We start from the raw sequence: 15,692 nt of genomic DNA, 5'->3' as shown, positions 1-15,692 counted from the left end.
GGGGCCAGGAACCGAACCCCAGCATGAAATTATCACCGCCTATATATATGAGACTTGCAGAACATACCAGTTACCATTAGTTCTCTTCACAGATCTTGCTGCAATGTGTATATGGATTTTGTGTTTCCTCTTCACTGGTATTTTTTTCCATTTCCATTAAGGATTTTGGAGCAAGAACTGCAGGAAGCTGTTCTTTTGGAATTAGTGCTAGGAATTCCAGTAAGGGTTGCTACAGTTACTGAAAACTTGTTGCATGGCATATGCTTGCACTCTCAGGCCTCTCTGTACTCAGGTCTGTTCTTATTTTTATAACAAACACTTCCAGAGAACTGTTCCTCAGTAATCTTCAATATGAAATATGTCTTTCAGCTTCTACCCATTTTACCTGCTGTCTCTGTCTTCTGCTGCAATAGATATATGGGCGGGAAGAGTAGAACTGAAATTAGGGAAGATGCAATAAAGCCAAAATACATGCCTTGAGTTTTCTTCCTATGGTGCTTCATTCTCTCCTTTGATACAGTCTTCCTGTGCTATTTACTGCCCAGCTTTCCAGTATATTGTCAGGGTGTAATGCATACATTTCTACATGTACTATTACTGATACACATGGTCCTCCCACCCCTTAGTTAAGTGACATTTATACTGGATAAATTAAAGCAGGTTTCCCCAAATGTTTTGGACTATAAATCCCATCATCCCAACCACCATGACCAAATGCCAGGGATGATGAAAACAGTAGTCCAAAACATCTAGAAGGCATCAGGCTGGGAAGTCTGCTCTAAAGCAGGTGTACGAAACATTTAGCCCTCCAGATTTTGTTGAACCACAATTCCCATCAGCCCCAGCAAGCGTAGCCAATGGCCAGGGATGCTGATCAGAGTTGTAGCTCAGCAACACCTGAAGAGCCAAAGTTTCCATACAGCTGCTGTAAAACTTCAGTTCCACAGCTGTCACCTGTTTGGGTGATTATGCACTTTTGCTTGTTTGTCTCCAAAATTTAGCAGAAGGTACTTAGAACAGATTCTGTCTGTATGCCTTTATAAAAATATATTTCTTGGTTTCTCTAGCATTGCAGAAACTTGGTAATTGTTTTGTTTCCTGAATTAGGTATGCCTTGTAAATGAAAAAAGAAAAATTGAAAACATTTAATAATTGTGCGTCTTTAATTGTCAATTTCTTTCCATAGCGAGTATTTACCCTGTCTGAAAGGGATGCACCTAGTTCACCTGTGCAATTTGCTTGGCAAAAAACTGTAGGAAACTACATTGCTGTTGCAGGGTAAGTTCATAAAGATTTCTTTATTGTATATGTTAATTAACTAAACAGATGAATCAGATTTTGTCATAGAAGCAGCTTACAGACTTTAATAATATTTACAGATGTATGAAAGATGACCACCATAATGACTATTCCTCTTCTGTTCTTTTTTTTTAATTTTTAGACACAATCACACTGTAAAAATCTTCGATCGCCATGGTCAAAAGAAAAATGAAATTATTTTACCAGGGTAAGTCTTGTACAATTTTGTGAAAGCAAAATATTACTTTTAGGCAAATTCAACATTAGATTATCTGATTTGTTTGGCATAAATGCCTTCAAAAATGGTGGGGGAGAGGGCTATGAAATTGCATGAGATTAGACTGTACTTTATTTTAGGAGAGCAGAATTATGGGGAATGGATATCTCCTTCAAGGAGCTAGTCAGGCTTGCATTTCCACTCAGTTTCATATTTTCGAACCAAATATTGGAACATCCGGTTAATCCTTTCTGTGTTTCCTTAGCAACTGCATTGCTATGGACTGGGATCAAGATGGTGATACCTTAGCAATAATTGCTGATAAGGCCATTTGCATTTATCTGTGGGATGCCAACACAAACAAAATCAGCCTGATAGACACTAGCATGAGGTAAGCAAAAAGTGTGCTTTAAGAAAAAGTATATTTCCAGACCAGTTTATACATTTAGTATAATTGCAACCTAAAATTAATACAGGGCATAGGTTGTCTTGTTTAAATGGGAGAAGTTTTCAGTTGTAGTTTTATGAATGATTTTTTCTTGCTGGTAGCGCAGGTTCTGAAGGATTGCCATATTTCATTTCCTCCTAAAATTGTTCAGAGCTTTGGGGGGGGGAATCCAAAAGTTGAGCCCCCCCCCCCGAAAAAGGGATTTTTTTAATTGACTTGCCTAAGATCCAGAACAAAGTGCCAGCTTTTGGAAATTTCCCCTAGATGTGTATTCTGCTTTTGAAATCCCAGTAATGTCCAGGAGAATCCGCACATATGGCAGCCCTAGGTTTTGTATCTGTACCACCAAGCTGAATGGTGCAAGAAGGGCACAGATCTAATTTCCTCATCTTACGAAATTCTTTCCAGAAGAAACCTTTTTAGAATACGGAACATTGATCAGTCAGTTCTGATTGGCACTTTCAGCTTGTTCTTCGTTGTTACTTATATTGCCATCTTCACGGATAAAGGTAAAGGGACCCCTGACCATTAGGTCCAGTCTTGGCCGACTCGGGGGTTGTGGCGCTCATCTCACTTTATTGGCCAAGGGAGCTGGCGTACAGCTTCCGGGTCATGTGGCCAGCAGGACTAAGCCGCTTCTGGCGAACCAGTGCAGCACACGGAAACACCGTTTACCTTCCTGCCAGAGCAGTACCTATTTATCTACTTGCACTTTTGACGTGCTTTCGAACTGCTAGGTTGACAGGAGCAGGGACTGAACAACGGGAGCTCAGCCTGTCGCGGGGATTCGAACCGCCAACCTTCTGATTGGCAAGTCCTAGGCTCTGTGGTTTAACCCATCTTCAGGGATATGGGTGGGTAAAAGAGAAACCATGTACAGATGACAGGAGAGCAGAGTGTTCTTGAGCTCAGGTACTACTTGAGGGGTTTCCTACTGGCATCTGTGTTTTTTTGAACTAAATCTAAAGTTGCCTGATTTCCTCAATGGTGGCTATCTAGTCTTTTATATATTGTATGTGTCTGTATTATTAATGTATTTGGAAGACTTTGTTTGATTTTATGATTTTATTGTTTAAACTTCTGCCAATAAAGGCCAGTAACAGTAACAATAACAACAGAATGCTGGACTATATGGGCCATTTGCCTGATCCAGCAGGCTCCTCTTATTTTATTATGAGTGTGTATTGCTAATACAGAAAAGGAATGTGACAGAAACTATACCAGGAAACAAGAAGTAAAGTAAGGATAGGTGAGATGTTAATCTAGGAAATGTTGTAGAGCAATTTGGCTTACCCTGTTGTGCAAACCAGGCCATCTCTTGAATGCCAATCATCAGTTTTCTACTACAGAATCATAACTGTGCCTGCTTTTCTGATCTTGAACCAAGTACTTTCTCTCCTTACTGCTGTTTCCTTAAATATTGTCAATAAAAAATGGTAATCCATTCAACACTCTTGTTGTTACAGTGGAACCTGGTTTTTTGAACGTAATCCGTTCTTGAAATCTGTTCAACTTCAGAAATGTTCAAAAACCGAGGATCAGAGGGTTGTCAGCAAGTTCGGGGGGGGGGGAATAAGAAACACACCTCGGAAGCTGTTTGACTTCCGAGGTGTGTTTGAAAGTGGAAGCATTCACTTCTGCGTTTTGGTGTTCGGCTGCCGAAACGTTCAGCTGCCGAGACGTGTGAAAACTGAGGTTTGACTGTATTGAAAGCCTATTTCCTTTTTTTATTACAGGGAACCAATGTCTTTCTTACGTTGGTCGAAAGCCGAACCCTTACTTGCTGCTGGAACAGCTAAGGGAAATGTACTAATATATAACCGCCAAACTTCTCGCAAGATTCCTATCCTTGGTCAGTACCATTATAAAATTAGTGAACGTCTGTGTGGAGAGAGAGCAGAAATTTGTTCGCTTTATTAAAATCTAGTTAATATCTTTCTTGTGTAAGTACCGTATTTTTCGCACCATAGGGCGCACCGGACCATAGGGCGCACCCATTTTTTGGGGGGGAAATAAAGGGGAAAAAATTATTTTCCCCCCCCAGGCGCGGGGCTGGGGCGGGGGAAGCTCGAGCTTCCCCCGACCCCAGCCCGCAAACAGGCAGCTCTCTGCAAGCCGTGGGAGCACTCCCGCTGCTTGTGGAGAGGTCCGCGAAGCCTGGGCGCGCTGAGCTCAGCGCGCGCAGGCTTCGGCATGCTGGCAACTCCCCGCAAGGAGCTGGAGCGCTCCGGCTCCTTGCGGAGAGGTCCGCGAAGCCTGGGCGCGCTGAGCTCAGCGCGCGCAGGCTTCGGCATGCTGGCAACTCCCCGCAAGGAGCCGGAGCGCTCCGGCTCCTTGCGGAGAGGTCCGCGAAGCCTGGGCGCGCTGAGCTCAGCGCGCGCAGGCTTCGGCATGCTGGCAACTCCCCGCAAGGAGCCGGAGCGCTCCGGCTCCTTGCGGAGAGGTCCGCGAAGCCTGGGCGCGCTGAGCTCAGCGCGTGCAGGCTTCGGCATGCTGGCAACTCTCCGCAAGGAGCCGGAGCGCTCCGGCTCCTTGCGGAGAGGTCCGCGAAGCCTGGAGAGCGTGAGGGGTCGGTGCGCACCGACCCCTCTCACTCTCCAGGCTTCAGCGAAAGCCTGCATTCGCACCATAGGACGCACACACATTTCCCCTTCATTTTTGGAGGGGAAAAAGTGCGTCCTATGGTGCGAAAAATACGGTATTTCACCATGTGTAATTGTAGATGAGGAAACTGTGATCTACCAGATGGTGTTGAACTTCATCATCCATCAGGCCCAGCCAGCATGGCCAATGGTCAAGGATGATGGGATTTGTAGTCCAACAATATTAGGAGGGCCGCAGGTTCCTACGCTATTTGTCTGTTTTCTTTTAATAATTCACAGTTTTCCAGCTTAAAATGATAATTGTATTATTTGATATCCCTACTTGAATCACATACTTAACGTCCATGCATTGTTCAATATCTTTAGTGAGCAAATTGTGATTTTTTCCTATGTGAATTTGTTTTACCAGGTAAGCACACCAAACGGATTACATGTGGTTGTTGGAGCGGTGGGAAATTCATAGCATTAGGCGGTGAGGACAAACTGGTAACAATTAGCAACCACGAAGGAGATACAATCAGAGTGGTAATAAACCTACATTGTTGTTATGCACAAGATTATAACAGTTAGTTATATGAAAAAATGCCTTCGCCACCATTTGCTCTATGTGATAATGTTAATGTGAGAGAGAAAGCAGAAGAGAATTGGTTACAAACCAAATGCCTGTTTGAGCCAGTTGAAGTTTCGCATTTGAATTACAGGCTCAGGAAATGAAAAAGACCAAAAACTATTTAGTGTGTGTAAAAACATCCTGGGTTAATATTCAAGAATCTGTGTAGTTTAAACATTGGTTGCAGCTTTGCTTTTTATTGGACCAACTTCTATTAGTGAGAGTGCCCAGTCTTTAAAAACAACAACTTTAAGATGCTTGAAAGGTCATCCATTATAACCAACACCAGTTATTTTTGTGAAAGACGTAGATTTTTGTCCCTGTTTTTTCTCCTTGTCTTTCCTTGCCTCTTTCTCCCAGAGGGCAGTGAAGGGGCTAATTAACTGATAATGAGGATCTCCATATATATAGATAGGCAGTATCTAAGTCCTAGGATACAGTCTGCTAACGATATTATTGTATCATTTTGGTTTTGTGCTTATTTTGTATAATATGTTATTTTGTTAGCCGCTTTGAGTTCCTCAATGAGAAAAAGAAGCAGGATCCAAATTTTGTAACTATAGGAGAAACTAACGTCAGAAATGGTGTAGCTGTTTGTGGTGATATTCTAAGAATTAAACCATTGTGCCTAGCTGGCTGGGATCAGCGATTTTCCATGAAGGCATTGTTTAAAATCTCAGGCCACATGTAATTCTTTCTTCCTTGACAGAGTCTTAAGGCAAGCAAATGAAAGGCTTTATAAGGTGGAATGGAGAAAATATGACAGCTGTGTTCCAAACATTATATTATTGTAGAGAACAGGAAGCACAGCCAGTTTGTGCATCTAGTTCCTCCACACAAAGTTAGTGTCCAAAGCTGCTTTTGGAATTGAGGTTGATAGCTGTTAATATTACTGTATTAACACCTGAAAAATCATTGCATTGTTTTGTGGTTTTCCTGTCAATGGCCTAGTTTGCTCTTAGCACTAAATCATGATTTATTAAACTTAGTAGTATGTGTGAACCCAGCCCAGTGACTTAACTGTGGTACATTTACTGCCAACAAGCCATTATCTGAACCTAGACTTTTGTTTTTGCTTTACTTTACAAACCTTGCTTTGTTTTAACTAATGGCTTCGTGTTGCATGGGAACTCAGCACCCTTCCTTAACCAGGCTATAAAGGCATGAGGGAAGAGTGGCTGGAAAACAAACATTGGTTGGGGGGGAAGCTATAGTTTGCTTATCATCTGTGGGACAACTTGTGGCTAACTTGTGATTTATTAACAAACCATGGTGTAGTGTTATGGGTATACCAGGCCAGTGTAACTGTTTCAAAAAATAAAAATTACTTATTCTATTAACCTTGGAACCTTATTCTTGCAGACAACAGTAAGAGGAGAACCCAGCGATATGGAGTTTATAGTAATGAAAACGGATGATAGAACAGGAGGAAATGAGACCACAGTAAGTATTTAACAACATAGCAGTATATATTGCTTGAAACCAAAGGGGCTTTGCAAAGAAAGTAATAAGGGAAAGTTATAACACAAGAAAATAAAGTATAAATTTTGTTTGTCATAAGAATTCCAAAATTAGATTGCAGCTCTGAGACGTTAGTGTCATTCTTATCGTGAGAGCTTTATTGTGTTACTTGACAAGGCACAGTAAAAGATTTAAGATAGGTGTCTTTGATTTTCTTAGCAGTTGATGCTTACAAAGGCTGTCTTAGAAATAAATAATCATGTCAGGAGAATAATTTCTAATCCTCTTAAGGAATACTACCATTGCATTATTACCATAAGATGATTCTGGTCTTGTTCAATATATTATTTTCTTCTCTCTCTTTTTTTCCAGGTATGCATTGTCGTTGCTCAGAAAACCCTGTATATTTATAATTTCAGAGATCCAGAGAACCCAATTGAACTGGCGTTTCAGCCACGCTACGGGAACATTGTCTCTTATAAATGGTAAAGCTATTCACCAAACTAGTAAGATCACATGAAAGAGAGTGCTTGAGCATTATAAACATTTCCAGATGGGTAGCTGACAAGCTGTATTAATCTATTGAAGCAAGAACAGCTGAGAGTATTATTATGCCATAACCTTCCACGAACATTGTCAACTTCAGCAGTGCACAAAAACTTCTGCCATAATTAAATTGCTTTTATAAATGTTTTGTGCTAGGATGGGTTTTGTGCTGTTACTTTAGTCAGGGAAGTCTGAATACTTTATAGCAGAGTGAAGAAGCTTTGTCTGTCTGGATGTTGCTAGACTGCAACTTCTATCATCCCTAAGATGATTGCTCATGTTGGCTGAGGCTGATGGCAGCTGAACAGCTGGAGGGCAACAGGTTCTAAATCCCTGCTTTTATAGACTAAAAAGTCAGTGTTCTTAAAAAGAGACGCAAATGCAGTTGTTCCAGCGTTTCCTAGTAGTTTAATTTTGAAATAGAATTTGGTTTTCTGTGAACAATCCCATTCCCCACCCTCCCCAGCCAGCTGACAATTCTGAGATTGTGTCTTCAACTTTTCTTTCTTTCTGCAGCCATGTTGCTTGAACGGGTTTTGATCATATTGTTGAAATCTTTACAGGTATGGTGATAATTACATCATGATAGGGTTCTCACTTGGCTGTTTTGTGGTGATTTCTACACACGTTCGAGAGATTGGCCATGAGATCTTTCAGGCATATGATCATAAAGATAACCTGACTAGCATTGCAATATCACAGTCACTAAACAAAGTTGCATCATGTGGAGATAACTGGTGAGTCATCACGTTTTCATATGAAGCCCTTGAAATACAAGCTATCACAAAGAAAGTGCTAATATTGACTCTGAAAATGCTGTCCTAGAACAGTTTGAGGTCATGTTAAGACATTAGTACCATGATCAAGAGATCTGTTTGGTTTCTGACAGAAGCTGTTATCTTTCATGTGCCAATATGCTATCTTACTTATTCCAAAGGAGAAAGCAATTCTTCACCAGCTGTAACTTTTATACCCTCTTCAAGGGCAGCCCCACATAGAGCATACTACAGCAGTCTAATTGAGATGTTATCAGAGTATGTAATGCCATAGCTAAGCTATCCCGATCCAAGAACACTGAAGCTGATGAGCCAGCTTGAACTGGGTATAGGTACTTCATGCCATAGAGCCACTTTTGCTTTTAGTGACAATGACTCCAAGAGTACCCCAGGCTAGAAATCAGCTCCTTCAGGTGTGTGTGGGGTGCAACTCCATCTAGATCAGGTTGTCTGCCCAAGTCCCAGACCCAGGAAGTACTCAGCAACAGTACCTTCATCTTATTATGTTGTAAGTTAACACTGAAGGAAGTGATTTTCTTTTTATTTTAGCATCAAGATTCATGACTTGTCAGATTTGAATGAAATGTATGCAATAATAAACTTGGAGGATGAAAATAAAGGTATGACCACTTCCAGATTTACCTGATTGCTTGTCAAATCATATAAGGCAGATTCTTAATTTGCATTAGCAATTTGCTTATATAAAGAAATGTGATGCAGTAACTACAGTTTGTGGATTGGACCAACCAGACTTGGGTTCCAACTCTCACTCAGCTGAGCTTTGCTATTAATAACCTTAACGTGACTTGTGACTTTCTTAAGACAGTCCTTCAAACCATACTGTGGAGTAGTTGAAACCAACAGTGACAAGCCTTGGATTAGACATAGCTGCAAACCACAGTTTGCTGTTTGAATGTGCCAAACCATGGTTTACTCAATAACTTGCCCACTGGCTAGGATCCTTGGGAAGGGAGAGCTTTTTATCTCTTCCCCACGTGTATGAAAGGAAGGTGGGAAGCAGCATTGAAGCCCAGTTCTTGCTGCTTTAGCTCAGACTAGCCTTCCTCATTGGGTTGTGGAAAGGATAAAATATGATAACACCATATAAGCTGCCCTGAGATTCTTGAACAAAGGGCAGAGCAGAAGTGCAATTCATTGCTAATATGCCCATTGTAGCTTACATAATTCCCCAAAGACTTGGGGACAAGAGCTAGCAACTTAAATATGGCATTAGAAATAAAGGTATATATTGTTGTGTGTGACATTGTGCTGATCTGACACAGGTAGGTTACTCTTTAAGACACAGAAAATACTTTTTAGTGATGAAGGTATTGCTTCTTGGATTTCTAAGACAGAATACTGTTGTTGTTACAAAACCTCGTTGATATTTTAGGTCTAGATCAGTTGTCATGGACAGACGATGGACAGTTGCTGGCAGTGTCTACGAAGAAAGGGACTATCCATGTCTTCTTGACAAAACTTCCCATTCTTGGAGACTCATACAGCACACGGATCGCGTACCTCACCTCGCTCCTTGAAGTGACAGTTGCCAACCACATTGAAAGTGTATAGTACTTCATTCATTTTAAAGTTTAGTTAGGTGTAACATTTTGTTTTATGGTAAGCAGTTCTCAGCAAAAGCGGTATGGTCTGTCTTGGCAGGAGCTACCAATTACAGTTTCTGTGGAAGTTGAGCCCAACTTCGTGGCTATTGGCCATTATCACTTGGCTGTTGGCATGAATAATCGGGCATGGTTTTATGTTCTTGGAGAGAGCAGTAAGTATATCTCTAGTTCCATTATTCCACACTGAAGTAGTGTAGCACTGCTGTATTTTATTGAATTACTGGTTATTCTATAATATGTTAGTAAGTTTATTGCTTCAAATTGTACCCTTAGTGTCACAACAGGTAATTATACCTCTTGTAAGATGTTACAGGACACACAATTTAGATGATGTAAAAATAATATGAAACGATTATTATTGGGATTATGGAAGAAAGATGGAGCATTTTGTCTTCTTGTGGGCCAGATAGCATTGTTCCATGTGGGCCAGATTGCATTGTTCCAAATATTTGAAGTATTTTAAGTGGCCAAGGACATGTTCAAAAGAGAGAATCACAACAAAATTTCATTCCACATTTTGCAGGTGTAAAAAAGCTCAAGGACATGGAATATCTTGGAACAGTAGCCAGTATGTGCCTTAATTCTGACTACGCTGCTGCACGTTTTGAGGGTAAAGTTCAGTTGCATATGGTAAGTATATTAAGCAGCCTGAACTCCCAAGAGTCGCATGAACTGCTATAATAGAGCTGGACGAGAAACTCCTAATTATGTAATCTTCTGTGATGCATTTGATCTAGATAACCAGTTAATTTCCAGTCTAATTTAGCAGCTGGTTACTGGAGAACAACAAGAAGCTAAATGCACCACTGAGATTAGTCGCAGGCAACTGAAAGGCAAAAAGTTTTGGATAATTACATAGTTAACAGAGTTGGTGTGAAAAGTCCTCTTAAGATTCGGGGTGGCTAGTGGAGATTTATGACTCATTAAAGGGGGAAAGGATGAGGCTGAGATTGATATAGTATGCGGCTAGCTTCCTTAATTTTAGATTATGAGCTGCTGAAACCTGTTCACTTTTTATTGCTGATAAAAAAACCTTACTTTGCTGTTTTATTTTAGATAGAAAGTGAACGCTCCAATACCCAGGAAGAACGGGAAACTAGACTCTTCCCAGATACAGATGATAAAAATAAAATTTTGTGCCATGCTTTAACCAATGATTTCCTCATCTATGGTACTGATGTAAGTATTTGTCTGTTTCAAACTGTGGATGCCATCTTTGTAGTATAAAATGTTAATTATTAAGAATACCAGTTGCATTTTGTGCATGTACATTTCATGACACTCCTTGGTTCTTTTCCACATTCTCTTATGAATAACCAAAACAAGATACAATGGGAGGAAGGGGGGGCAAAAGAAAGAAGCAAAATTCATGCCCCCTTTCCCCTTCCTGTGGCCACATCTCTCTGTCATTCATCTCTGATCGCATTCTCCCCTCTTGAAAGATGCCACTTGGTGTCCTGCTTTTTCAGCAAACTTAGTGGTCTCTTTCAACAGGTGGCCACCTCCTTCCTTTTAGCTAACAACATGTAGGAGAGGGGTAAGAGTTTTGTAACCTTTCTTTTTCACGCTTGATCTTTTTCAGCAGTGAAGGGTCAGACAGCCCCACCTCTCACTGCTGAAAGAATCCTCAATACCAGTTGAGAACCAAAGGAGTATGTCCCGAGAGCAGAGGTTTTCAACCTTTTTGAGTCCACGGCTCCCTTGACCGACTCCCATTTTTTTCTGCGGCACCCCTGTGGGGCTCAGGAGCCCAGTTATGTCACCCCTTGCCATCAGAGCCGGCAGCCTCTCACCCCTTTTCAAACACCCTCCCTTGTGGAGTGTTCCCTCAGCCTCCTCTCCTCTCCCTCTTGGGAGTCCTCTGGGCAGCCACCGCTGCCACCCCTGGTTTCTGAGCTGCTCCCCTGCCCCAAAGAGAGGTGCCTCTTCACCCTACCCCACAGGGGCCTGGGAAGAGGATGCCTCCAGCCTTAGTGGCCTAATGGAGACTGGCCATAGGTGAATCTGAGGCCAGCACCTTAGCTTGGGAGGCAGCAGTATCAGCAGTGGGCACTGCTGGGCCTGCAAGGCAGAAAGGCTCCCCTTCAGCTCCAGATTCTAAGCTCCCAGGCAGGCCTTTCACACAGCAAGCACAAGAAAGGCCAGTGCAGCACCTTCCTGCCTGCCTGCCCAGCCTCCTACTTGTCTGTCCATTCACAACAGCAAGGGTTGGCTGGCAACTGGGATTCCTCACCCGCTTGCTTGCTTATTCCAAGGCTGCCTCAGCTCCTGGCAACAGGCACCCATTGGCCAGCCCCAGAGGCACCATTCATGTGGGGAACTTGTAGCCAGGGCTGTTGCAGCAAATAGCTGTGCAGGTGGCAGAGACACAAGCGGGGACCGGAGGAGGGAGGAAAGGAAAGAGGAACAAAGGCCAGTGTTCCCTGCAGCTCCCCGACTATCCTTCAAGGCACCCCAGGGTGCCATGGCACACTGGTTGAAAACCCCTGAGCTAGAGGATAGGGGACTATCCTTGGTCTGGGTGAGTGAAAATAGGTTTTTTGTAGGGATGTAGTAGAAGGAGAGGGACGCGGGTGGCACTGTGGGTTAAACCACAGAGCCTAGGACTTGCCAATCAGAAGGTCAGCAGTTCGAATCCCCGCGACAGGGTGAGCTCCCGTTGCTCGGTCCCTGCTGCTGCCAACCTAGCAGTTTGAAAGCACGTCAAAGTGCAAGTAGATAAATAGGTACCGCTCCAGCAGGAAGGTAAACGGCGTTTCCGTGTGCAGCTCTGGTTCGCCAGAAGCAGCTTAGTCATGCTGGCCACATGACCCAGAAGCTGTACACTGCTCCCTCGGCCAATAAAGCGAGATGAGCGCCGCAACCCCAGAGTCAGCCACGACTGGACCTAATGGTCAGGGGTCCCTTTACCTTTTAGTAGAAGGAGGGAAGACTCGGAGTTGGTCCACCCAGCCAATATAATTGCTCCACCCTCCAGTCCTTGCACCTTATTATCACCATCTGTCTTTGGTATTCTTCAGTGGCATACGGAAAGTGTTCCTCTGCAATATTTGTCCAGATCTGATTTGAGAGTTGGTTGTTCCAAATGCCACTCCCTAATATGTTTCTTCAAGGGTAGGGACTCCCTACCTTTTTCCTGCGGTGGAGGAGGGACTCCTCGGATGGGTGGACCTTCTGACTCACTCCACTAGGCAGGGCCATGCAAATTAAGCAAATCTTACCTCACTACATGGTAGAGTGACACCCCCCACCCAACACTAGCCAACCTAGCTATCTGTGCAGGTTTACTTTGTCTTCCACTGTTTCTGAGAGTCCTTAATCTACACAGTACTTGTCGGTGGAGAGATAAGAGAGAAAAGGTTCTGAGGGGAGCAGTTTTGGCTTGGCCGTAGCTCAGAATCCCTTGAGGGCTCCCAGCCTGATTTTCTCTGCAAACTCTTTGAAGCATGAGGTGTCAGGAAGAGAAGCTGCCCAAGGTGATGGGCCTGTCTACCCAACAAGAGCAGCTACCCTCACTTTCAATGAGGAGCTTGTAATTAATTGTTCCATTGTTGGTTCTTAAGCCAAAAATGTTCTGCTGGTCTGGTTGTCTGGATTGCCTACTTCAGCTGCAAATGCATTCGTTTGTCAGGCTCTAATGCTAGTATTATGGCTCTTGTTTTGTTGGTTGTTAGACTGGTGCTATTCAGTATTTCTACATTGAAGATTGGCAATTTGTGAATGAGTACCGCCATTCCGTCAGTGTGAGAAACATCTTCCCAGATCCCAATGGGTCTAGATTAGTTTTCATTGATGACAAAAGTGATGGATTTGTTTACTGTCCGGTAAGTTATTTATTCCATTCCTAATTTACAGGTTGCAGCCTACATATTTCTCCCTTAAAGACTTTTGCTTTTTTTTCTCATTTTAAGTCCACCAATCTTCTAAAGATAGTTACTTAGTGTAAATAGGTTTATTCTATTTTATTTTCAAAAATCTGTGAGGTCATTGGGATGAGAAACTGACATGCTTGATGCCACAAAGTAGGCATTTGAACAGGTGTCTCCAGTCTAGTACAAAACAATGGTCTATTGAACTATGCCAGTGCTCTCCTGTAGATTGTGAAATTGATTGTGGGCTTTGTTACCCAAAACCACACACATTTTGAACTGCTTTAGTTGTCATGGGGGGCTTCCACTGTTCATGTCCATTACTACTGTTCTCTGATTATGCTTCACCTGCTTTAAATATCACTAAACCCCTGGCCTGCCCTGAGACTAGGTTCAGAGGCAATTCTATCCTGTCATGGCTGGTAACAGTCAGATAGCATGTACTGTAATCCTTTTATCTGCCCCACTTCCCATTTCCTTCACTGTCCCTCCTTACAGGAAGCCAACAAGATGGGGGGAAGCCTTGCCAACTCTACTTTGCTTTTTTTATTGCCATTTTTTTATTGACTTTCCAATATAAACCCAATTACACAAATTAGTTCAAAATTAATACAATTTTGTTAAGAGGCTTCCCATGCACCATTCTGGATGGATCTTTATGATCTAATATTACTTTGTTTCATATTCTTACTTATTTCTATTACATTCCATTTTTCAAAATTATCACATAATTAACAGCTGCACTCTTTGTTATTTTTATTCTTGTTACTATATTATTTAACTTCCAGAAAAAGTCTTCAAGTCAGCTTTTTCGTTTTCATCCTACGTGTGTCCAAAAGTCAGTTGTTGATCCTCTTGGCCTTATACGTCTCTCTGATCTTTTCCTTTTTCCTGCGGCATTTGGGGCTATCTCCATACACTGTTGTTGTATTCCAGCCTGGTTGGGGCAGAGCTGCAACTTCAAGGTTAAACCCTCTTCTTTCTCTGGCTCAGGTCCTTCCCATAATACTCAAGCAGTTTCCAAATCGGCAACCTCTTTCACTGGCACCAAATCAACAAGTTCCAGAAATTCAGCAGCTGAGAAGGGAGGGGAAAGGTGGCACCATATATCTTAAAATTCAATATTAGAGGGTTGCTGAACCATAAATGTAAAAACTTCCATAAAATATACCAGAGTACCCCCTTCTCCATCCATCCATCTCCAGCACAAGATAGAATCTTCTCCCAATTTCAAATCTCAGTTCCATGCAGCTGCTTGTCCGTGGTTATAATGTCCATCTCCTCTGGTGTGTGCCTATTCTTAATGCCAATTAAAACCCAATTATAAGGAGAAGCTCCGCATCCAATGGCGATTTTTTTTTTGGGGGGGGTTGCATCAAGCGAAGTGCAGTGAGCCGTTAGGACCCATGATCACCTATACCTCCCATGCCCCAAAAGGTTTATAGGAGATTGTTTAACCCCTCCATTTCCCTTTTTCCCCAGCCTGTGCCTCTCTCCAGTGTTGAGAGACCCATCGCCATGGCATGGGCCAAGAACCAGAAGCCCACTTTGCTTTTATTTTAAATTACATTGTTTGTATGAGCACCAGTGCCTGCCTGCATGCCCTTTTGGGTATGTGGGTATGTCAGGGCAGGTTAAGGGGACCATATGAAAGGGACAAGACTTTTCCCTTACCTTCTCTGTTTCACTGAATAGAGTGAAGGAAATGACTGTGGCAGAGGTGCTCATATTGCTAGAAAAGAGGAATTGAATAAGAGAGCAGTGCGTTTTAATAGTAACCAAACTATATCCTATTTTCAGCACTTTTTATTGCTTTTCTTAGATGTCCATATTTCTGTTGCATTGTGACCAAAGGAATTGGGGGGGCGGGTATTTGAATCTGTAAGTTCAGGTTATTCTCAGATCCCCATTGCAAACACCTTAGATTGCAGCTGTTAATATGGGAATGGGGTGCATCTGACTCTTTTAAAATGGTAATTTAACTCCAAAATTAATTAGATCTCATTAACATTTTTATTTAGAAATTAATTTTTGCACTGCTGACTTTTGTAGGTAACTGATATTGCCTTTGAGATCCCAAATTTCCAACCAACCATCAAGGGTATTCTGTGGGAAAATTGGCCAATGGACAAAGGTGTCTTTGTTGCTTATGATGACGACAAAATATACACATACATTTTTCACAAGGATACTATACAAGGTAGTGTAAAGTTGCATTATTATTCCAACAGTGTACAT

At 42.3% G+C, this 15,692-nt stretch overlaps 1 protein-coding gene across 4 annotated transcripts in view; it reads left to right on the top strand.

Moving 5' to 3' along the window:
* The window catches only part of WDR19 (WD repeat domain 19), a 36,765-nt gene that overhangs the window by 1,935 nt on the left and 19,138 nt on the right, over positions 1–15,692 (top strand). For 3 of the 4 annotated variants that reach the window (XM_081924361.1, XM_081924363.1, XM_081924362.1), the window contains exons 2-16: positions 1,187–1,278; positions 1,442–1,507; positions 1,782–1,907; positions 3,701–3,816; positions 4,977–5,092; positions 6,540–6,620; positions 7,011–7,123; positions 7,748–7,921; positions 8,510–8,580; positions 9,354–9,526; positions 9,623–9,737; positions 10,109–10,215; positions 10,642–10,764; positions 13,260–13,409; positions 15,507–15,654. In XM_081924361.1, coding sequence (XP_081780487.1) covers positions 1,187–1,278; positions 1,442–1,507; positions 1,782–1,907; positions 3,701–3,816; positions 4,977–5,092; positions 6,540–6,620; positions 7,011–7,123; positions 7,748–7,921; positions 8,510–8,580; positions 9,354–9,526; positions 9,623–9,737; positions 10,109–10,215; positions 10,642–10,764; positions 13,260–13,409; positions 15,507–15,654 — 1,771 coding nt within the window. Of the gene's footprint in view, positions 1–1,186; positions 1,279–1,441; positions 1,508–1,781; positions 1,908–3,700; positions 3,817–4,976; positions 5,093–5,996; positions 6,019–6,539; positions 6,621–7,010; positions 7,124–7,747; positions 7,922–8,509; positions 8,581–9,353; positions 9,527–9,622; positions 9,738–10,108; positions 10,216–10,641; positions 10,765–13,259; positions 13,410–15,506; positions 15,655–15,692 lie in introns of those variants that run through there. The other variant, XM_081924364.1, reaches the window with a different exon arrangement.

This window comes from Podarcis melisellensis (assembly GCF_964234715.1).
Source record: "Podarcis melisellensis genome assembly, chromosome: 9".
NCBI classification, from domain to species: Eukaryota; Metazoa; Chordata; class Lepidosauria; order Squamata; family Lacertidae; genus Podarcis; species Podarcis melisellensis.
The sequence above is the reverse complement of the archived record's forward strand: the minus strand, read 5'-3'. Positions and strand labels throughout refer to the sequence as shown.